The 24032-nt window shown below is 50.5% G+C and overlaps 2 protein-coding genes across 2 annotated transcripts; one reads left to right on the plus strand and one right to left on the minus strand.

Moving 5' to 3' along the window:
- Nucleotides 1-4245: 4245 nt before the first annotated feature.
- On the plus strand, nt 4246-22665 carry LOC120917796 (fibulin-7-like). The gene is made up of 8 exons (XM_040329343.1): nt 4246-4460; nt 8341-8412; nt 9560-9710; nt 10338-10508; nt 13363-13482; nt 16635-16772; nt 16852-16990; nt 21881-22665. The coding sequence occupies exons 2-8, from the start codon at nt 8350-8352 to the stop codon at nt 22239-22241; spliced, it is 1143 nt and encodes a 380-aa protein (XP_040185277.1). The 5' UTR covers nt 4246-4460; nt 8341-8349; the 3' UTR covers nt 22242-22665.
- Nucleotides 4701-8351, minus strand: LOC120916836 (mucin-1-like). The gene is made up of 2 exons (XM_040327779.1): nt 8322-8351; nt 4701-8177 (listed from the first exon to the last, which is right to left on the minus strand). The coding sequence occupies exons 1-2, from the start codon at nt 8349-8351 to the stop codon at nt 4701-4703; spliced, it is 3507 nt and encodes a 1168-aa protein (XP_040183713.1).
- Nucleotides 22666-24032: the final 1367 nt, after the last annotated feature.

The raw sequence follows: 24032 nt of genomic DNA on the forward strand, positions 1-24032 counted from the left end.
CCAACATGACCTCCCTCCACAGAGGAACTACAACTCCCAACATGACCTCCCTCCAAAGAAGAACTACAACTCCCAACGTGACCTCCCTCCACAGGAAGAACTACAACTCCCAACATGACCTCCCTCCACAGGGAGAACTACAACTCCCAACATGACCTCCCTCCACAGGGAGAACTACAATTCCCAACATGACCTCCCTCCACAGAGGAACTACAACTCCCAACATGACCTCCCTCCACAGAGGAACTACAACTCCCAACATGACCTCCCTCCACAGAGAGAACTACAACTCCCAACATGACCTCCCTCCACAGAGGAACTACAACTCCCAACATGACTTCCCTCCACAGGGAGAACTACAACTCCCAAAATGACTTCCCTCCACAGGGAGAACTACAACTCCCAACATGACCTCCCTTCCCCACAGAGAGAACTACGACTCCCAACATGACTTCCCTCCACAGGGAGAACTACAACTCCCAACATGACCTCCCTCCACATAGGAACTACAACTCCCAACATGACCTCCCTCCCCCACAGAGAGAACTACAACTCCCAAAATGACCTCCCTCCACAGGGAGAACTACAACTCCAAACATGACCTCCCTCCACAGAGGAACTACAACTCCCAACATGACCTCCCTCCACAGAGGAACTACAACTCCCAACATGTCGTCCACAGAGGAACTACAACTCCCAAAATGACCTCCCTCCACAGGGAGAACTACAACTCCAAACATGACCTCCCTCCACAGAGGAACTACAACTCCCAACATGTCGTCCACAGAGGAACTACAACTCCCAACATGACCTCCCTCCACAGGGAGAACTACAACTCCCAACATGACCTCCCTCCACAGAGGAACTACAACTCCCAACATGACCTCCCTCCACAGGGAGAACTACAACTCCCAACATGACCTCCCTCCACAGAGGAACTACAACTCCCATCATGACCTCCCTCCACAGGGAGAACTACACCTCCCAACATGACTTCCCTCCACAGAGGAACTACAACTCCCAACATGACCTCCCTCCACAGAGGAACTACAACTTCCAACATGACCTCCCTCCACAGAGGAACTACAACTCCCAACATTACCTCCCTCCAGAGGGAGAACTACAACTCCCAACATGACCTCCCTCCACAGAGAGAACTACACCTCCCAACATGACTTCCCTCCACAGAGGAACTACAACTCCCAACATGACCTCCCTCCACAGAGGAACTACAACTTCCAACATGACCTCCCTCCACAGAGGAACTACAACTCCCAACATGTCGTCCACAGAGGAACTACAACTCCCAACATGACCTCCCTCCACAGGGAGAACTACACCTCCCAACATGACCTCCCTCCACAGAGGAACTACAACTCCCAACATGACCTCCCTCCACAGGGAGAACTACAACTCCCAACATGACCTCCCTCCACAGAGGAACTACAACTTCCAACATGACCTCCCTCCACAGAGGAACTACAACTCCCAACATTACCTCCCTCCAGAGGGAGAACTACAACTCCCAACATGACCTCCCTCCACAGAGGAACTACAACTCCCAACATGACCTCCCTCCACAGAGGAACTACAACTCCCAACATGACCTCCCTCCACAGAGGAACTACAACTCCCAACATGACCTCCCTCCACAGAGGAACTACAACTCCCAACATGACCTCCCTCCACAGGGAGAACTACAACTCCCAACATGACCTCCCTCCACAGGGAGAACTACAACTCCCAACATGACTTCCCTCAACAGCTCGATTGGCTGATAGATTAGATTATCACTGTGTGATATGGGAGAACTGGTATCTCAGGACTTTTCTTTCTTTCTTTCTTTCTTCTGATATTATATACACCATCGAGATCCCTGTACTTTATCTACTATAACATTATGTATTCATTTTCTTGGTTATATCCCAGATTCAACTGAATTGTTTAACTGTCTGTAATTATTGTTACATTGTTCATTATTGGAAGCTTGTATGCTATGCAGTTATTTTTGTATTGAAAAATTCAAAATTTTAATAAAATTGTCAATTATAAAAAAAAAAAAAAGGTAGAATACAATATTTACAAAAATGTGAGGGGTGTACTCAATTTTGTGAGATACTGTACATCCAGAGCACTTCACCTTGTCATTTACCCCCCCTATAGAAGGTGTGATGTCCTGCAGATATATATCATGAGCTGTAATGCTCTGCAGGTATATATATATATATATATATATATAATGAGCATCATACCTTATATAGGCATGCAGAGCATCACACCTCACTACCATATAATTCTGAGGAGGTGTAATGCTCTGCATGTTTATATAAAGTGTGCTTCTCTGTAGATATATACGATAGGGTGTAATGTCGGTGGATATATATGATAAGGTGTAATGCTCTGCAGATGTATATGATAAGATGTGATGCTCTGCCTATACGGTATATACTGTGTGTGTATATATTATATATTATGTGTTTTGGTAAAAGGAATGGACGGCTGCACACCGAGGTAATGATGAGTCTCTTTATTGTAAAATCCGTTACTTGAATAACACCACAGGACAGGCAAACCGGTGCAGGTAAACGCGTTTCACACAGCGACACTGTGCTTATTCATTACCAAATATTAATATTTGGTAATGAATAAGCACATCACTGTGTGAAACGCGTTTACCTGTTTGCCTGTCCTGTGGTGTTATTAATGTAATGGTTTTTACAATAAAGAGACTCATCACTGCACTCCATTCCTTTTATCCAAATTGTACTGCCAGGGAGCCGAGCCTAGCACCCTTGGGAGGAGTCCATTCCCCAGCCTACCTGGTTCCATCACTTACCTGGAGCGTCATTTTCTTTTCCTATATATGAGGTGTGATGTGGTGCGATGCTCTGCATCTATATATGGTGATGTGTAATGATCTGCATCTATATATGACGAGGTGTAATGCTCTGCATTTATATACGATGAGGTGTAATAATCTGCAGCTATATATGATGAGGTGTAATGCTCTGCAGCTATATATGATGAGGTGTAATGCTCTGCAGCTATATATGATGAGGTGTAATGCTCTGCAGCTATATATGATGAGGTGTAATGATCTTCATCTATATATGGTGATGTGTAATGATCTGCATCTATATATGATGAGGTGTAATGCTCTGCATTTATATACGATGAGGTGTAATAATCTGCATCTATATATGACGAGGTGTAATGCTCTGCATCTATATACAATGAGGTGTAATGCTCTGCAGCTATATATGATGAGGTGTAATGCTCTGCAGTTAAATATGATGAGGTGTGATGTTCTGTAAGTTGTTGTAATGAGGTGTAATGATCTGCATCTATATATGATGAAGTGTGATGTTCCGTAATTTGTTGCGGTGCGATGCTCTGCATCTATATGCAGTGTAATGATATATGATGCAGTGTAATGATCTGCAGCTTTATATGATGAGGTGTAATGCTCTGCAGTTAAATATGATGAGGTATGATGTTCTGTAAAGTTGTTGTGATATGGTCTGATGCTCTGCATCTATATATGATGAGGTGTAATGATCTGCAGCTATATATGATGAGGTGTAATGATCTGCAGCTATATATGATGAGGTGTAATGAGCTGCAGCTATATATGATGAGGTGTAATGATCTGCATCTATATATGATGCAGTGTAATGATCTGAAGCTATATATGATGAGGTATAATGTTCTGTAAGTTGTTGTGATGTGCCGCGATGCTCTGCATCTATATATGATGAAGTGTGATGTTCTGTAATTTGTTGTGATGGGGTGTGATGCTCTGCATCTATATATGAGGTGTAATGATCTGCAGCTATATATGATGAGGTGTAATGCTTTGCAGTTAAATATTATGAGGTATGATGTTCTGTTAATTGTTTGTGATGCGGTGCGATGCTCTGCATCTATATATGATGAAGTGTGATGTTCTATAATTTGTTGCGATGCGCCGCATCTATATATGATGAGGTGTAATGATCTGCAGCTATATATGATGAGGTAAGTTGCTGTGATGTGGTGCGATACTCTGCGTATATATATGATGAAGTGTAATGTTCTGTAATTTGTTGTGATTGGGGGGGCGATGCTCTGCATCTATATATGAGGTGTAATGATCTGCAGCTATATATGATGAGGTATGATGTTCTGTAAGTTGTTGTGATGCGGTGCGGTGCTCTGCATCTATATATGAGGTGTAATGATCTGCAGCTATAGATGATGAGGTGTAATGCTCTGCAGCTATATAAGAAGTGTGATGTTCTGTAATTTGTTGCGGTGCGATGCTCTGCAGGAATGGCTCAGCCCCTCACAAACAAGACCTGTTGCTGTGTTTGCTGTGCGGGGAGGCGACTGGCGGCCGGAGAGGAATGTGGAGGTAATGAGGTCGGCACACATCCTGCGCAGTCACATAGTAGCTGGATCATCGCGGAGCTCATCATACGGTAAGTGTGTGTGTGTGTGTGTGTGTGGGGGGGGGGGGTAGATCAATGCTACAAACTGGGGGGCCCCACAACGAGTGACCCTCTATGTAGGTGGAATAATCTGCAGATCTCCGGACAGTCGGTGGATATTCGCTCAGATCTGCAGATTTTCTTTCCTCTTTCTTCAATATTTTATATAAAAAAGAAATGCTGCCCTGCTGCTCTCCTTCCACATTTTGGATTTTTATTTTCATATTATTTTTATTCCCTGACAAGAAAATGAAAGTGATGGGGGAGAACGTCCCCCGATGGAGGAGAACGTCCCCCGATGGAGGAGAACGTCCCCCGATGGAGGAGAGCGTCCCCCGATGGAGGCGAACGTCCCCCGATGGAGGAGAGCGTCCCCCGATGGAGGAGAGCGTCCCCCGATGGAGGAGAGCGTCCCCCGATGGAGGCGAACGTCCCCCGATGGGGGAGAACGTCCCCTGATGGAGGAGAACGTCGAGGCGAACGTCCCCTGATGGAGGAGAACGTCCCCTGATGGAGGAGAACGTCGAGGAGAACGTCCCCTGATGGAGGAGAACGTCCCCTGATGGAGGAGAACGTCGAGGAGAACGTCCCCTGATGGAGGAGAACGTCCCCTGATGGAGGAGAACGTCGAGGAGAACGTCCCCTGATGGAGGAGAACGTCCCCTGATGGAGGAGAACGTCGAGGAGAACGTCCCCTGATGGAGGAGAACGTCCCCTGATGGAGGAGAACGTCGAGGAGAACGTCCCCTGATGGAGGAGAACGTCCCCTGATGGAGGAGAACGTCCCCTGATGGAGGAGAACGTCCCCTGATGGAGGCGAACGTCCCCCAATGGAGGAGAACGTCCTGTCCCCCGATGGAGGAGAACGTCCTGTCCCCTGATGGAGGAGAACGTCCTGTCCCCTGATGGAGGAGAACGTCCCGTCCCCTGATGGAGGAGAACGTCCCCCGATGGAGGAGAACGTCCCCCGATGGAGGAGAACGTCCCCCGATGGAGGCGAACGTCGCCCGATGGAGGCGAACGTCCCCCGATGGAGGAGAGCGTCCCCCGATGGAGGCGAACGTCCCCCGATGGAGGCGAACGTCCCCCGATGGAGGAGAACGTCCCCCGATGGAGGCGAACGTCCCCCGATGGGGTAGAACGTCCCCCGATGGAGGAGAACGTCCCCCGATGGAGGAGAACGTCCCCCGATGGGGTAGAACGTCCCCCGATGGAGGAGAACGTCCCCCGATGGGGTAGAACGTCCCCCGATGGGGTAGAACGTCCCCCGATGGAGGCGAACGTCCCCCGATGGAGGAGAACGTCCCCGATGGAGGCGAACGTCCCCTGATGGAGGAGAACGTCCCCTGATGGAGGAGAACGTCCCCGATGGAGGCGAACGTCCCCTGATGGAGGAGAACGTCCCCTGATGGAGGCGAACGTCCCCTGATGGAGGCGAACGTCCCCTGATGGAGGCGAACGTCCCCCGATGGAGGAGAACGTCCCCCGATGGAGGCGAACGTCCCCCGATGGAGGAGAACGTCCCCCGATGGAGGCGAACGTCCCCCGATGGAGGAGAACGTCCCCCGATGGAGGCGAACGTCCCCCGATGGAGGAGAGCGTCCCCCGATGGAGGCGAACGTCCCCCGATGGAGGCGAACGTCCCCCGATGGAGGAGAGCGTCCCCCGATGGAGGCGAACGTCCCCCGATGGAGGAGAGCGTCCCCCGATGGAGGAGAGCGTCCCCCGATGGAGGAGAGCGTCCCCCGATGGAGGCGAACGTCCCCCGATGGGGGAGAACGTCCCCTGATGGAGGAGAACGTCGAGGCGAACGTCCCCTGATGGAGGAGAACGTCCCCTGATGGAGGAGAACGTCGAGGAGAACGTCCCCTGATGGAGGAGAACGTCCCCTGATGGAGGAGAACGTCGAGGAGAACGTCCCCTGATGGAGGAGAACGTCCCCTGATGGAGGAGAACGTCGAGGAGAACGTCCCCTGATGGAGGAGAACGTCCCCTGATGGAGGAGAACGTCGAGGAGAACGTCCCCTGATGGAGGAGAACGTCCCCTGATGGAGGAGAACGTCGAGGAGAACGTCCCCTGATGGAGGAGAACGTCCCCTGATGGAGGAGAACGTCCCCTGATGGAGGAGAACGTCCCCTGATGGAGGCGAACGTCCCCCAATGGAGGAGAACGTCCTGTCCCCCGATGGAGGAGAACGTCCTGTCCCCTGATGGAGGAGAACGTCCTGTCCCCTGATGGAGGAGAACGTCCCGTCCCCTGATGGAGGAGAACGTCCCCCGATGGAGGAGAACGTCCCCCGATGGAGGAGAACGTCCCCCGATGGAGGCGAACGTCGCCCGATGGAGGCGAACGTCCCCCGATGGAGGAGAACGTCCCCCGATGGAGGCGAACGTCCCCCGATGGGGTAGAACGTCCCCCGATGGAGGAGAACGTCCCCCGATGGAGGAGAACGTCCCCCGATGGGGTAGAACGTCCCCCGATGGAGGAGAACGTCCCCCGATGGGGTAGAACGTCCCCTGATGGGGTAGAACGTCCCCCGATGGGGTAGAACGTCCCCCGATGGGGTAGAACGTCCCCCGATGGAGGCGAACGTCCCCTGATGGAGGAGAACGTCCCCTGATGGAGGCGAACGTCCCCCGATGGAGGAGAACGTCCTGTCCCCTGATGGAGGAGAACGTCCCGTCCCCTGATGGAGGAGAACGTCCCCCGATGGAGGAGAACGTCCCCCGATGGAGGAGAACGTCCCCCGATGGAGGCGAACGTCGCCCGATGGAGGAGAACGTCGCCCGATGGAGGCGAACGTCGCCCGATGGAGGCGAACGTCCCCCGATGGAGGAGAGCGTCCCCCGATGGAGGCGAACGTCCCCCGATGGAGGCGAACGTCCCCCGATGGAGGCGAACGTCCCCCGATGGGGTAGAACGTCCCCCGATGGGGGAGAACGTCCCCCCGATGGGGTAGAACGTCCCCCGATGGGGTAGAACGTCCCCCGATGGAGGAGAACGTCCCCCGATGGGGTAGAACGTCCCCCGATGGAGGCGAACGTCCCCCGATGGAGGAGAACGTCCTGTCCCCTGATGGAGGAGAACGTCCCGTCCCCTGATGGAGGAGAACGTCCCCCGATGGAGGCGAACGTCGCCCGATGGAGGCGAACGTCCCCCGATGGAGGAGAGCGTCCCCCGATGGAGGCGAACGTCCCCCGATGGAGGCGAACGTCCCCCGATGGAGGAGAACGTCCCCCGATGAAGGAGAACGTCCCCCGATGGGGTAGAACGTCCCCCGATGGGGTAGAACGTCCCCCGATGGAGGAGAACGTCCCCCGATGGGGTAGAACGTCCCCCGATGGGGTAGAATGTCCCCCGATGGAGGCGAACGTCCCCCGATGGAGGCGAACGTCCCGTGATGGAGGAGAATGTCCCCTGATGGAGGCGAACGTCCCCTGATGGAGGAGAACGTCCCCTGATGGAGGCGAACGTCCCCCGATGGAGGAGAACGTCCCCCGATGGAGGAGAACGTCCCCCGATGGAGGCGAACGTCCCCGATGGAGGCGAACGTCCCGTGATGGAGGAGAATGTCCCCTGATGGAGGCGAACGTCCCCTGATGGAGGAGAACGTCCCCTGATGGAGGCGAACGTCCCCCGATGGAGGAGAACGTCTCCCGATGGAGGCGAACGTCCCCTGATGGAGGAGAACGTCCCTGCTGGATATTCTGAAATGTTTTTATGATATAAAGCAGATGGAAGCCAATGGATGGATTTGAGAAATGTTATACAAATTCTTTGGCTATGAAGATGAAACATTGTATCAATACTTTAATTTGGGGGGGGGGGGGAGATGTCATCCGTTCTCTGACTCTGCTTTCCTCCCTGCAGGTTGTCACCATGGTGAAGGCGGTTTTTCTGCTCTGCGTCGCTCTCCATCTTCTGGGCCCCTCCACTAGCCAGGTAAGTCCAAGTCACTGCGGGTTATCACAGCGGGCACACCTCACCTTGATCACAGCGGGCACACCTCACCTTGATCACAGCGGGCACACCTCACCTTGATCACAGCGGGCACGCCTCACCTTGATCACAGGGGGCACGCCTCACCTTGACCACAGCGGGCACGCCTCACCTTGACCACAGCGGGCACGCCTCACCTTGGCCACAGCGGGCACGCCTCACCTTGGCCACAGCGGGCACGCCTCACCTTGACCAAAGCAGGCACGCCTCACCTTGACCAAAGCGGGCACGGCTCACCTTGATCACAGCGGGCACACCTTACCTTGATCACAGCGGGCACACCTTACCTTGATCACAGCGGGCACACCATACCTTGATCACAGGGGGCACGCCTCACCTTGACCACAGTGGGAACACCTCACCTTGCTAGCAGGCTTTAAAATTATGATCTGCATTTAAAATCAAACACAGATCCTAATATGAGTGCTGATTGCCACTTTAAACAAGCTACTAGCAGACTTCAGCACTTGAAGCTTGTTGAAAGCCTGCTAGAAGCTTGCTTAAAGTGATTTTAAAGTCTCCTTTTTAAAAACAAAAAACAAACATGTCATAATTACCTGCTCTGTGCAGTGGTTTTGTACAAAGCGGCCCCGCTCCTCCTCTTCTCAGAGAAAGCAGCTTGCAATAAGGATACCCAAGCTTGCTCGCTTCCAGGCTGCGGCTCTGCGTGTCCATTCACACACAGAGCAACAGCTCGGCCCGTTCCCTCTCTCTTTCTTAATTGGCTCAGTGGCTGTGATTGAAAGCCATGGGAGCCAATGGCTCCCACTTCTGTCTCAGCCAATTGAGGAGGCAGAGTCACTCATGCACATCGCTGGATCGAGATTGGGGCTCAGATAAGTATTGGTGGGGGCTGCTGCACAAAAAAAGTTTTTTTACCTTCATGCATAGAGTGCATGAAGTTAAAAAACCTTCCGGTTTCCAGCTTCTCGTCCTGGCCAATCAGAAGGCAAAAGATTTGGAAACGGTAAAGAAGACCGAGTGAACACCTTCCTGGTGAGCCCCCCCCACACACACACATCTTGTACATGGAGGGGGTTTCCAGGCTGTTGGAGTTCTGTGATGATTGGTATGTGGTTTGCCCCCCCAGACCTGCTCAGAGCAGCGAGAGGCTCTCCGAACTTTGCGCCAGGTCCAGAAGCTGCTCACCGACCATGAGGCGTCCTACCTGCGAGGAATGAGGACCCTAAGCCGAAGGCTGAACCAGCTGAGGACCCATCTGCAGAAGGAAGACGGGAAAGGTGGGTGCAATTCCGGGGGCCCCCTCTCTTATTTCCTGCACCTCCTACATTACCTGGCCATACATGGTACAGTCTGATTTTAGTATTTTTTAGCCATTTTATGGCCGGGGACAGTAAGAAAGATTCCTGGCCATTGTGGTTGGCTGCACAGTCCCAATGTCATCAAGAGCCCATTCTATTGGCTAATGATTGCTGGTAGTTGACCATGACACCGATCTCCCCAGAACAAGACTGACCCTACAGCCACATTAATACGTATTGTGGTAGAGATTTAATCTCTACCACAGTATTCATAGGCGTGCGCAAGGAGTGTGCCTGGGCACACCCTAATCCTGAGGTTGGCAACCCATCAAATGTGATCTACCTGCCGAATATGGGCAGGTGACAGGTAAACGGCAATCCTTCCATGCCGACCCCCATAATTTGAACAGGATGGGCAGCGGGGTGGAATTTGGTGGAACCGATCTGTAGGCTTCTCCTCTCCCTGCCATTCAGCTGCCACAGGAGCAAAATACAGAGGATCGGTTACAATATATGCCACCGCCGCCACCCCTCCTGTCCCTTTTCATCTTCTTTCTGCTGCAGTATTCATTTAATCCCCATCACCCTGCTTTCCTCTAACCCTAGACAATTGCCCTCCTCTGAAGTCTCCTCGTCATGGACGCTTGCTGGGCGGAAAGCTGAAAGTAGGACATGAAGTGCATTTCTTGTGTGATTTGGGGTTCCACCTGCTGGGCTCTGAGACCAGAACCTGCCTGGACAACCAGACCTGGAGCGGACAAGCAGCCAGCTGCACAGGTATGGAACATCACACATGCTCGCTTCTGATTGGCTGTTTGCATTTTTACATTTAACAGATTTTGTCTCTGTGAATATTTACACATCAACTGTTAAACTATCTCTGGCTTACCAGCTACTGGTGAACTGTAAATGCCAGCGTACCCACTATGTTCAGGCAGTACTGGCTCTTGCAGGACCACAATATCTGGGGAGTCAGAGAATACGGGAAGATAAATTGACCAGTTCTCCCGTAAGGAGGTGTGAGGCTGCGTTCACTCTCACACACATCTGTGGTGCAGAACGTGTTTTATGAGCGTCTGGGTGTCCCGGAATGACCTGGGAAATTTAATTGGTCACTTCTCTTCTGCGGACAGGTGTAAGCCCAGACCAGGGTTGCCAACTTTCAGTAAATTTACGAACAGTTTGTAAAATCCGTACTTTTTTGCATCTGTCCTTGAATGTCCATTACGGACATGTAGGTTGAATGTCCGTAACTGACATTTATGGACAGATGCAACAATTATGGATTTTACAAACTGTTCGTAAATTTACAAAAAGTTGGCAGCCCTGGCCCAGACACATAGACCCGGATTCACAAAGCACTTACGCCGACGTATCTCCAGATACGCCGCGTAAGTGTAAGTATGCGCCGTCGTATCTATGCGCCGTGCCCATAAACTGAGATACGCCTAAAAATAGGCTTCATACGACCGACGTAACTTTCCTACGCCGTCGTATCGTGGGCGCATATTTACGCTGGGCGCATTTGCCGCTCCCATTGATTTTCTATGCACATATGCAAATGAGGGAGATACGCCGATTAATGAATGTAGTTGCGCCTCGTACGTCCGGCGTAAAGTTATTCCCCATATAGGAGGCGCAACTCATGCAAAGGTATGGACCAGGGAACAGCCGTCGTATCTTTTGTCGTTTACGTTGTACGTAAATATGACTAGGCGTAGGTTACGTTCACGTCGTAGGCAATGATCCGTCGTATCTTAGGGAGTAGTTCCGACGTGATTCTGAGCATGCGCACAGGGATGCGGCCACGGGACGGCGCATGGGCCATTTATTTTAAGTACTTCTATGACGCTTGGCCCATCATTTGCATGGGGTCACGCCTCATTAGCATGGCTCACGCCCACTTCCACCTACGCTGGCTTACGCCGAGGAAACCCAGCGTATCTTTAACAGCGAGTGGGAGCAAGTGCTTTGTGAATCCAGTGCTTGCCTCTGTGCACTGCGCCGGCGTAGCGTAAAAGAGATACACTACGGCGGCATAAATATGCGCCGATGTATGTGAATCCGGGCCGTAGTATACATTTCCAGGAGAACAGCTGATCTTTGTGCTCCTTTCAATCAGAACTGGAATAACTTCATGACCACAGACTGTTCTGTACGGTATTACATGTCCATAGACTGTGAGGCCCCGTACACACGAGAGGATCCATCCGCTGGAATTGATCCGTGGACCGGCTCCAGCGGATAGATCCCCTGGTGTGTACAATCCAGCGGATCTGTTTCCGCGGATTTTTATCCCCTGGGATGGATTTCAAGCGGATAAAAATTTTAAGACATGCTTTAAAATCTATCCGCTTGAATCCATCCCAACGGATTGATCCGCTGATCTGTACAGACTCACCGGATCAATCCGTCCGAATGAATCCCCCGCATGCGTCGTAATGATTCGACACATGCGTGGAATTCCTTATATGACAGCGTCGCGCACGTCGCCGCGTCATCATCGCGGCGACGGCGCGACACGTCATCGCGATGGGATTTCGATCCGATGGTGAGTACACTCCATCGGATCAAAATCCTCGCAAATCCTCGAGAGGATTTATCCGCGGAAACGGTCCGGTGGACCGTATCCGCGGATAAATCCTCTCGTGTGTACTAGGCCTAATACATGACTATAAGCTTTACTGAATGACTTTAGAGTGTTCTGACTGCAGATGGTACTGCATGACTATAGGCAGGACTGCACAGCCGAGGACATAACCACACTACATTACTCTAGACCAGGGATCCTCAAACTACGGCCCTCCAGCTGTTGCGGAACTACACTTCCCATGAGGCATTGTAACACACTGACATTCACAGACATAACTAGGCATGATATGAATTGTAGTTCCTGAACACCTGCAGGGCCATAGCTTGATGACCCCTGCTCTAGACTGTATTTGATAACCATAGAGCAGGCATCGCTATATGACGGACCACAGTCCAGACACCGAGTGACAGTCCTGTCCAAACTGCGGCCGCACCACTTAGCAGCATGAGTGGACTCCTCTCCTGCTGCCACTGCAGTCGTTAGAAGTCACAGGCACCACATTGCAGAGGTGGGAAGAATGGCAGGGTGTATTCCTCTTCAGTATGTACTTGCCTGTCTGCCACCACTCCTGCTGTTGAACTCACAGCAGGGAAGAGGGCAGGAGGCACGAAAAAGGTCTGCAGGAGCTGCCCAACTCTTCTTGTTAAAAAGCGAGCTTCTTGTTAAAAAGCAACTCTTCTTGCTTTTTAACAAGAAGAGTTGGGCAGCCCTATCCAATTTCCCATATCCAATTAGATTCCATTATATAAGCAACATTGTGTTTGAAGATCCTAAAAGTCATACATTTGCACAATTTCTGAGTAGCCATATACAATTTTGTGACATTAGAGCTTGGGCCTGTACATGCAAGCTTTCCACCTGATCTCTGTTGTAGGCATGGGTTTATATTCTGGCATTGTGCTCTGGAATCTGGAGATCTCTGCATCATCAGACTGACCCTGGTACAGATATCTGGTGTTGTCTCTCTGGTTTGTTAATGATTCGGCTGCAACACAATCTCACCATGCCCTGTGTCAATGCCAGTTTCTCTGTCCACAGAGTCACCGCCTGCCACCAACACGACCCTTCTTCGTCCCGCCAAGTGTTCCTCCTTTCACGGGACTCAGCACTGTACCTGCGACGCTGGCTATGTGATCCAGACAGGAGGCGCCTGTCAGGGTAACCAGTGGGGGAAGGGAGGGGGGTATATGGTGGTAAGGGGGTATTGTGTAAGTATTGGCCGCACTGCCAAATCTTTGTGAGAGGACTGTGCCCTCACAATGTTCCAATACAGAATGTGTGTTAGAGGGAAGGTCTTCAATTAACAGAATGTAGTGCACAGTTTGCTGGGGATCTAATCTTCAACATGGACGCAATGTTGAGTTATTTAATTTAATTAAAAGGTAATTAATGGGCTTAAAAAAAACAGAATTATGGGCATTTCTCCAGCAGTCAGCTGGAAAATACACCATGAGAGCGCCCAGGTTTGGGGCTTTTAGGGTGCACAGCTGGCACCTTGCAAAGCATACTTTCAGATACTTATATTAGTTTTATATATCTTTTGTATATAACAGTTGCACTTTAAAGATGAAGTTCAATTTGCTTATATTTGATCTTCCTTGGTTCCTCCTTTCCTTGTAGGACATGGGTTTTCCTAGGAAGATTACATGTACATGCAGACAACCCTTGGTAAAGGCCACAAGGTAAACCTAGTGAATGAAAGGGGCAGGCCAGGGGCAGTCAATCTGGGGAAGAAAGAACTTCCAGCCAAGAAGTGAGGAGGGCAGTGTGCAGTGAAATCAGAGAGTGAACAATTTCAGTACAACTGTGCAAGACCTAGGCTGAGGCTCGGTTGACACCATTGCGAATTGGATGTAGATTCTCTGCATTCAATTCGCAATAGCATAGATATTTTGACCGGCTCTCTATGGAGCCAGTTCACATATCTCCCTGCAGCTCCAGTGTGAATTTTCACAGGAGCCCTGTGGTCGGTTTCAGGTCCGAAATAAGCCAAAAATTCAGGCTAAAACCGGACCTGAAATGGTGAACGGGAACGCATAGAACCCCTGCTGGGACCCGCATTGGTATTAGGTGTGAACCCGGCCAGAACATGGGTGACCACATTGAGCAATGTGAGTGTAATGGTGTTCGTGACACTCGCCTCTCTGGCACCAGTCTGCAGATATCCTGCAGACTATCTCCCATTGTGCACTGCTCTACAATCTCCTTCTGTTCTTATTTCCAATCCTACAGAAGTCGACAGGGATTTTCTCAGCTCTGTGGGGATTGCGGAGCAGGTGGCAGTGGCCGGTGGTATGTTGGCATCCATGGATCTCAAAGCTTCTAGAAGAGAAGGTCATTGACAGTCCAGGAGTTAATAAGCATTTTACTGGATCTGAAGTGTTTATTGGAAGAGCTGGTTTTGTTTACCAGCAATTAGGTTCCTCTTCACAAGGTTTGCAGTGCAGTAGGGAAGGTATGGTCTTTATAGGAACAGAAACACTCCACTATTAGGCACTCCATTCTTTATCTAGTCATCACATATAGACTGGTTTATAAACTACATGGCCAAGCCTAGGGATACCTGACTATCACACCTCTACAGTATAAGCTTGTTGGACATCCACTTCCAAAATCATGGCCATCAATGTGGAGTTTCTCCCATTCTCCAATGCCCATTAATATGGAGTTACCCCACCCCTCTATGACCATTAATAAGGAGTTGCTCCCATCCCCATGGCTAAGTCTATGGATATCTGTCCATCACACCTCTGTGAGCTTGTTGGACATCCAATTCCAAAACCATGGCAATCAATGTGGAGTTTCTCCCATCCTCCAATGGCCATTAATATGGAGTTGTCCCATCGCTCTATGGCCATTAATATGGAGTTGCCCCCATCCCCATGGCCATTAATATGGAGTTGCCCCCATGGCCATTATTATAGAGTTGTCCCCATACCCATGGCCATTAATATGGAGTTGCCCCCATGGCCATTATTATAGAGTTCTCCCCATCCCCATGGCCAGTAAAATGAGGTTTCCCCCATCCCCATCAATATGGAGTTGCCCCCATCCCCATCAATATGGAGTTGCACCCATCCCCATCAATATGGAGTTGCCCCCACCCCCATCAATATGGAGTTGCCCCCACCCCCATCAATATGGAGTTGCCCCCACCCCCATCAATATGGAGTTGCCCCCACCCCCATCAATATGGAGTTGCCCCCACCCCCATCAATATGGAGTTGCCCCCACCCCCATCAATATGGAGTTGCCCCCACCCCCATCAATATGGAGTTGCCCCCACCCCCATCAATATGGAGTTGCCCCCACCCCCATCAATATGGAGTTGCCCCCACCCCCATCAATATGGAGTTGCCCCCATCCCCATCAATATGGAGTTGCCCCCATCCCCATGGCCTTTAATATGGAGTTGTCCCCATACCCATGGTCATTAATATGAAGTTGCCCCCCCCCCCCATCCCCATGGCCATTAATATGGAGTTGTGCCATCGCTCTATGGCCATTAATATGGAGTTGTGCCATCGCTCTATGGCCATTAATATGGAGTTGCCCCCATCCCCATGGCCATTAATATGGAGTTGCCCCCATGGCCATTAATATGGAGTTGCTTCCATGGCCATTAATATGGAGTTCTTCCCATACCCATGGCCATTAATATGGAGTTGTCCCCCCATCCCCATGGCCAGTAAAATGAGGTTGCCCCCATCCCCATCAATATGGAGTTGCCCCCATCCCCATTAATATGGAGTTGCCCCCATCCCCATGGCCTTTAATATGGAGTTGTCCCCATACCCATGGTCATTAATATGAAGTTGCCCCCCCCATCCCCATAATCATTAATATGGAGTTTCCCCCCCATCCCCATGGCCATTAATATGGAGTTGCCCCCATCCCCATGGCCATTAATATGGAGTTTCCCCCATCCCCATGGACATTAATATGCAGTTGCCCCCATCCCCATGGCCATTAATATGCAGTTGCCCCCATGGCCATTAATATGGAGTTTCCCCCATCCCCATGGTCCAATGTTAATGCCTGTCCTGGTGCCAACTATCGTATCTTTGAGGAGATCACCCATCACTTTCTTTTGTGCCTACAAGAAAGGAAGTACAGAGAAATCTCCCCAATGGGACACAGGTAGCAAAATAGCCTTTTAGACCTAGTCTATCCAAAACATAAAGGACACTTTGGCTTGATATATTTTAGGAAAGCTCAACAGAATTCCCCCCAGTGAACCCCAAACACACTTTGTGGTATAATAGGATGACCGTAAGTTTTTATTGGTTTCTCTCCCCCCTCCCCCGCAGACATCGATGAGTGCAGTTTGTTCCATGGAAGTGCACTTGTGAAGATTTGTGTCCATGAATGTGTCAATACTCCTGGATCGTACCAATGTGTCTGCCCACAGGGGTATCTGCTGGATTCTTCACAGAACAGCTGCCAGGGTAAGTCGCTCTATCTATGACACAAATACCCAGACGGTTATCACATGACCGCCTCACCATCCGATTCTTTTCCTCTCAGATATCGATGAGTGCGTGTCAGAGCAGAACGCCTGTGCTGGAGGACAGACCTGCGTCAATCTGTATGGCGGCTTCACGTGCGTCCGCCCAGAGTGCCCCAAACCCAAACACAACACAACCTACATGAAGACCTCTGCATAGTGAGTATGATTTCTTCTTCATGGTTGAGAGATTATAGAAGACTTGGAAAGGCTTCAGAGGAAGCCAAATAAATGAATTCCTCGGTTTGAAGGACAGGGGCATGTAGAGTAGCTGTAGAAGAAGATTTTACGATGGGTTTAGGAAGGGGCGTCCTTTACAGGAAGAATGGTTTAGCTGTGAAATGCCAGAAAATATGTTGATTGACCTCAAGGTGGAGCTCTAAGCACTCAAAACAATCACCCTGTCTCCTAACAACTGTTGAGATAAGATACCGTGTTTGCCCGAAAATAAGCCTGGGTCTTATATTAATTTTGGCAACAAAAGACACAATAGGGCTTATTTTCTGAGTAGGTCTTACCATGTAATGTGATGTCTTCTCTCCCCAGTGTGAACTGAGTTAAAATACTTGTAAAATCCTATAATCCACTCTATTACAGTAGTATATACCGTATTTATCGTGGTGTAACGCGCTCCCGCGTATACCGCGCACCCCTAAAGTGGCCACCAATCCTGTGGAAAAAAGTTTTTTTGTTTTTTTTGTACTTACAGTTCTGGTGTCTTGCGCGACGTCCATCGGCGGCCTCGTCGGGTCCGGCGTCCTTCTGCGGCTTCTGGTGTCCTCTTCGGCGGGTCGGGTGTCCTCTTCGGCGGGTCCGGCGTCCTTCTGCGGCGTCCTCGCGTTCTCCCTGCCCCGAGTTTGAATACTGCGCCGACATATACAGAGCGCAGTACGCTCGTGTATTGTCGGCAATGCTCGGCTACCCGTGCTGACGTCCAGGACGTGAGCGCGGAAGGAGCCGAGACTGCCCAACTATACCCGAGTGTACTGCGCTCGGTATATGTCGGCGCAGTATTCAAAACTCGGCGCGGGTATCGGCGTATACCTCGCACCCACGATTTTGCCCTGATTTTCAGGGCAAAAAAGTGCGAGGTATACGCCGATAAATACGGTAATGTACAATGTGTGTGTTTCTGTAATATAATTGTGCCAAATACCTTCATTATAGCGCCGCTCTGCACTTCTGTGACCCACCGGAGCTCTCTTCCCTGCAATTATGTTGCAGAAAAACACACATTGTACATTATATAATACTGTAATAGCGTGGATTATAGGATTTTACAAGCATTTTAAACTAGGGCTTATTTTCGGGGTAGAGCTTTTATCGCAGCTCTCCTGGAAAATAGCACTAGGTCTTATTTTCAGGGTAGGTCTTATTTTCGGGGAAACACGGTAGCAGTCACACAGGGATGGTGTTTCGTCAGATGTGGTGACCTGTCGGTATTGGTAACAGAAGTGATGTTCCATCGCCGCCATCTTGCTACACCCCGCCACTCCTCCATAGTAAGGATACTCTGAGAAGAGGAAAGCGGACATCTTGTTACACCCACCAGAGTTGTCCTTTTTACACTTACCGTATTTATTGGGGTATAGCGCGCTCCCGCGTATAGCGCGCACCCCTAAAGTTGCCCCGAAATTCCTGTGAAAAAAAGATTTTTGTACTTACAGTTTGGTGTCTTGCACGGCGTCCATCGGCGGCCTCGTCGGGTCCGGCGTCCGTCTGCGGCTTTGGGTGTCCTCTTCGTCAGGTGCGGCGTCCTCCTCGCTCGTTTCCCGCGCAGAGTTTGAATACTGCGCCGGCATATACCGAGCGCAGTACACTCGCGTATAGTTGGCAATGCTCGCGCTGACGTACAGGACGTGAGCGCGAGTGTAGCCGAGACTGCCCGACTATACACGAGTGTACTGCGCTCGGTATATGTCGGCGCAGTATTCAAACTCAGTGCGGGTATCGGCGTATATCGCGCACCCACGATTTTGCCCTGATTTTCAGGGCAAAATAGTGCGCGGTATACGCCGATAAATACGGTATATTTAACAGTGCGGTTTATATACTGAAATCCAGTACTTAGAACTCCGTCTGACTGTTACGATGTTGAATTTTAAAAGTATCTGCAAGCCTGCTCATCTCACAGGTTTGCAACTCTGACAGAAGTTCGCTGCTTTTAAAATTCAATATCTAACAAGTCAGACGGACTTCTAAGTCCTGTATTTCATTATATAAACTCACTTTCCTGTTAAAATTAAATGTAAAAAGGAAAACTCCGGCGGGTGTAACAAGATGTCCGCTTTCCCCCTCCTTGGAGTCTCCTTACTATGGCGGAGTGCCGGTTGTAGCAAGATGGCGGCGACGGAACGTCACTTCCGTTACCAATTCCGACGGGTCGCCAAATCTGACGAAACAAGGGCATTGGCCCAGATTCTCAAAGGCGTTACGACTGCGCAACACCATTTGCGCCGTCGTAACTCCTCATCTGCCCCCCGGGTATCTATGCGACTGATTCTTAGAATCAGTTACGCATAGATGCCCATCAGATCTGACAGGCGTAAGACTCTTACGCTGTCAGATCTAAAATGCAATTTTGTTTCCCGCCGCTAGGTGTCGCGGACGTCGTTTTCCCCGTCGCTTATGTAAATTAGCAAATTACGGCGATTCCCGAACGTACGCGCGCTCGACGCAGAGAATTTACGTAGTTTCCGTAGTCCTTTACGGCGCATAAAGTTGCCCCTGCTATTATGAGGGGCAACCAATGTTAAGTATGGCCGTCTTTCCCGCGTCGAAATTTAAAAAAATTACGTCGTTTGCGTAAGACGTCCGTGAATGGCGCTGGACGCCATTTACGTTAACGTCTAAGCAAATGACGTCGATGCGACGTCATTTAGCGCAATGCACGTCGGGTAATTTACCCGACGGAGCATGCGCAGTACGCTCGGCGCGGGAGCGCGCCTAATTTAAATGGTGCCCGCCCCATTTGAATTGGGCGGGCTTGCGTCGAGCGATTTAACGATACACCGCCGCAAGTTTACAGGTAAGTGTTCTGAGAATCGGGCTGTAAACCTGCGGCGGTGTAACGTAAATCACATACGTTACGCTGCCCAGGAGCAACGTAAATGTATGAGAATCTGGCCCATTGTTTTTAAAAGGGCTGGTAAAAGTAAACTTTTACTCAATAGATACACAAAGCATTATTGCACTCCTATCCCTATATGGTTTTTGTTATGCCAGTCCTGCCCACCTGCCACCATATTTGCGGAGGCAAGTACTACATCTCCTCCTCCCTGTTGCCTCCTGGAATACACACATAACATATTCCTTAAAGCGGGAGTTCACCCGAAATTTTTTTTTTTAACATTCGATTGGGCCTAATTACGGGAAGCAGAATCGGGTGTTTTGATTTAAAATCAATGCAGTACTTACCTTTTTTGAGATAGATGTTCTCCCGCAGCTTCCGGGTATGGGCTGCGGGACTGGGCGTTCCTATTTGATTGACAGCCTTCCGATGGTCGCATACAGCGCGTCACGAGTTGCCGAACGTCGGTGCGGCGCTATACGGCGCCTGCGCACCGACGTTCGGCTACTTTCGGAAACTGGTGACTCGCTGTATGCGACGGTCGGAAGGCTGTCAATCAAATAGGAACGCCCAGTCCCGCAGCCCATACCCGGAAGCGGCGGGAGAACCTCTATCTCAAAAAAGGTAAGTACTGCATTGATTTTAATCAAAACACCCGATTCTGCTTCCCGGAATTAGGCCTCAATCGAATGTTAAAAATTGCTTTTTTGGGTGAACCTCCACTTTAAGGCTGCAGCAGCAACATCAGGGGCTGTCTGAACTCAGAAGAGACCACCAGCTCCCAATGAGGTTACAGAAGAAGACGCACAGGACCTGGGCTGTGGCAACGGAGCAGAGGATTGCAGCAGGACAACCCTGGATTCACTGGGCAGGCGAGTATGTGAATCTAGAACGAACTGTGAGTTAAAAAAAAAGGGGGGGGGGGTTGATGTTCCTCTTTAACGTAAACATGCAAATTACATACCTTTGGGACTGCTGTTAAAGTGACCCCTATCTTCTGTGTCCCAGGCTGAGCAGCTGCATATTATACACAGAGAGGTCACTTGCACAGCACTGGCGCCATTCACAGATTTCACATTTCTCTCAATGAATGCAAGGCATTCTCTGATTGGACAAGGTGGAGGGGGTGGGGTGATTACATCCAGGGCTGCTGATAGGGGAGGGGACCACCAGCCCTCATGTAGGGGGCCCCAGCACACAGATGGGCCCGGACAGCAGGAGGAGGGGGTGGGGTGATTACATCCAGGGCCGCTGATAGGGGGGGACCACCAGCCCTCATGTAGGGGGCCCCAGCACACAGAGGGGCCCGGACAGCAGGAGGAGGGGGTGGGGTGATTACATCCAGGGCCGCTGATAGGGGGGGGACCACCAGCCCTCATGTAGGGGGCCCCAGCACACAGAGGGGCCCGGACAGCAGGAGGAGGGGGTGGGGTGATTACATCCAGGGCCGCTGATAGGGGGGGACCACCAGCCCTCATGTAGGGAGCCCCAGCACACAGAGGGGCCCGGACAGCAGGAGGAGGGGGTGGGGTGATTACATCCAGGGCCGCTGATAGGGGAGGGGACCACCAGCCCTCATGTAGGGAGCCCCAGCACACAGAGGGGCCCGGACAGCAGGAGGAGGGGGTGGGGTGATTACATCCAGGGCCGCTGATAGGGGGGGGACCACCAGCCCTCATGTAGGGAGCCCCAGCACACAGAGGGGCCCGGACAGCAGGAGGAGGGAGTGGGGTGATTACATCCAGGGCCGCTGATAGGGGGGGACCACCAGCCCTCATGTAGGGGGCCCCAGCACACAGAGGGGCCCGGACAGCAGGAGGATTGTGGAGAATATTGCCCTCCGTGTCTCTCATCCAGGTTTCTCCCACCGGCTTTTAGCTGCTGGGTTAGACTACATCACCTCATAAATGTTTGTTACCTGTGCTCCTCCATCTTGTATCTGCTCAGTCCTCTCACCCGGTCTCCTCCTGTTTCCGCAGTCAGTGTGAACGGACGCCATGCCACGTGGGCAGTGCCGCATGCCTGGAAGCCCCCCATTCCGTCTCCTTTCACTACATTGGCGTACAGTCCCAGCTGCCGGTTCCTCGAGTCCTGTTCACCATGACGGCACCGCGGTCTCCAGGAGATGGCCAACGCTTCACCATCACAAGAGGCAAAGTTCAGCGCGGCCTGGAGGTGCGGCAAGCTGGCAGACACCGGGGAGAACTGATCCTCACCAAACCACTGACTGGACCGGCTGAGATACAGGTGGACGTGGAGATGGCGGAAATTTCTGGGCAGGGGTTTCTCGGGAGGCACATCTTTACTGTCACTCTGTATGTATCTCAGTACCCATTCTAGACTCTGGTGAGGAGAGGGGTGACCCGCACGCTGCAGTATTATAGGCACTGCGGACGAGGTCAGGTGGGCGCTTTCTGCTTCACTTTATAAGCAAACGTCCTAGTGCTTTTCCCTCTTTGTTACATTGGCAGATCTTCTATAACAATGTGCTGATGGGTTGTGTTTTCTTGGAGCAGAATGTGAATAGCGGCCTTAGCAGGGCGTGTTGTGTGATGGCTGCAAGCAGGTCTTTACAGACCACCTCACAGGGTCAGTAGAAAGCAGAGGCCAGTACTTCCTGAAGGCCGTGCTCTGTAAGCTCTCTCTGCTTTTACATACAAAGTTCAGGTTTGAATTTGGTGGCAGAAAGGAACAACTTGGTGCCATTTTTTAAAGTGAAACTTTGTTCTTTAGCAAGGAACATACATTCCACATTAATTATCTACCAAATGTGCTGTAAATTTCCTCCAGCATTGCTCCTGTTTCTTCTTGCTGGAGGCTGCCATTTTGCTGAAGCCCAGAACCCCTGAGCAGCAGTAAATCTTTAAAGGGGTTGTAAAGGTTTGTTTTTTATTTTCTAAATAGGTTCCTTTTAAGCTAGTGCATTGTTGGTTCACTTACCTTTTCCTTCTATTTCCCTTCTAAATGTTTTTTTTCTTTGTCTGAATTTCTCACTTCCTGTTCCTCCTCAGTAAGCCGTTCAGTAAGCTGTTCTGGCTGACTAACCACCGCTCGGATGATGGTGGCAAGTTTACTGAGGAGAAACAGGAAGTGAGAAATTCAGACAAAGAACGAAAACATTTAGAAGGGAAATCGAAAGAAAAGGTAAGTGAACCAACAATGCACTAGCTTAAAAGATTCTATTTAAAAAAAAGAAAAACAAACCTTTACAACCCCTTTAAGCTGTCAGCAGATCAGCCTCTAGTGGCTCAAATTTTCGGCACAATGCCAAAAATGGAGAGCAACTGAGCATGTGCAGAGTAGGGTGAGACAGTGTATTAGATTTTAAACAGTATAGACACTTATTTTTAATGTTTTACATGGCTATACCTGCAAAAGGGGCCAGCCTGAAGTGATCTAGTAGGACGTCATTTTCTGACTAAAGTTCCACTTTAAAGCGGGGGTTCACCCTATCAACGAAAAAAAAAAAATTTTTTTTTCTTTTACCATCGAGACAGGCATTGTAGCGCGAGCTACAGTATGCCTGTCCCGAATTTTTTACCCCCGTACTCACCTTGTACGCGTAGATCGAAGATACCGGGGAATGGGCGTGCCTATGGAGACGGAGGATGATTGACGGCCGGCTCTGGCGCGTCACGCTTCTCCGGAAATAGCCGAAATAGGCTTGGCTCTTCACGACGCCTGCGCATAGCCTGTGCGCAGGCGCCGTGAAGAGCCGAGACCTACTCCGGCTGTCTTCGGGGAGAGTGACGTGCCAGGGCCGGCCGTCAATCATCCTCCCTCTCTATAGGCACGCCCATTCCCCGCGGGAGCCGAAAAATACGATCTCCGATTACAAGGTGAGTCCGGGGTTAAAAAAATCGGGACAGGCATACTGTAGCTCGCGCTACAATGCCTGTCTCGATGGTAAAATCAAGCCAGTGAGGGTGAACTACCGCTTTAAGGCTCGATTCACACCTATGCATGTTGCGTTTTTTTATTTTTTTAGCCATTTATTTTTATTTTTTTACATTTCCTTTAACAACCAGCTATAAACAGGTAAAAAAAAATCACAAAACGCAAATCGCGGCACTTGCGTTTTTGATGCAGGTCCATTGAATTCTATTGCATGCAAAACACTGCTTTTTGCAG

The sequence above is a fragment of the Rana temporaria genome, chromosome 11 (assembly GCF_905171775.1).
Source record: "Rana temporaria chromosome 11, aRanTem1.1, whole genome shotgun sequence".
Taxonomy (NCBI): Eukaryota; Metazoa; Chordata; class Amphibia; order Anura; family Ranidae; genus Rana; species Rana temporaria.

Bases quoted from the DNA above. Each gene is read 5' to 3' on its own strand.
- LOC120917796 (XM_040329343.1), top strand. From the start codon at position 8,350: ATGGTGAAGGCGGTTTTTCTGCTCTGCGTCGCTCTCCATCTTCTGGGC. The intron at 8,413-9,559 runs GTAAGTCCAAGT...TTGCCCCCCCAG, and splicing joins TGGGCCCCTCCACTAGCCAG to ACCTGCTCAGAGCAGCGAGA. The intron at 13,483-16,634 runs GTAACCAGTGGG...CCTCCCCCGCAG, and splicing joins GACAGGAGGCGCCTGTCAGG to ACATCGATGAGTGCAGTTTG.
- LOC120916836 (XM_040327779.1), bottom strand. From the start codon at position 8,351: ATGGTGACAACCTGCAGGGAGGAAAGCAGA. The intron at 8,178-8,321 runs GTCAGAGAACGG...AAAACATTTCAG, and splicing joins CCTGCAGGGAGGAAAGCAGA to AATATCCAGCAGGGACGTTC.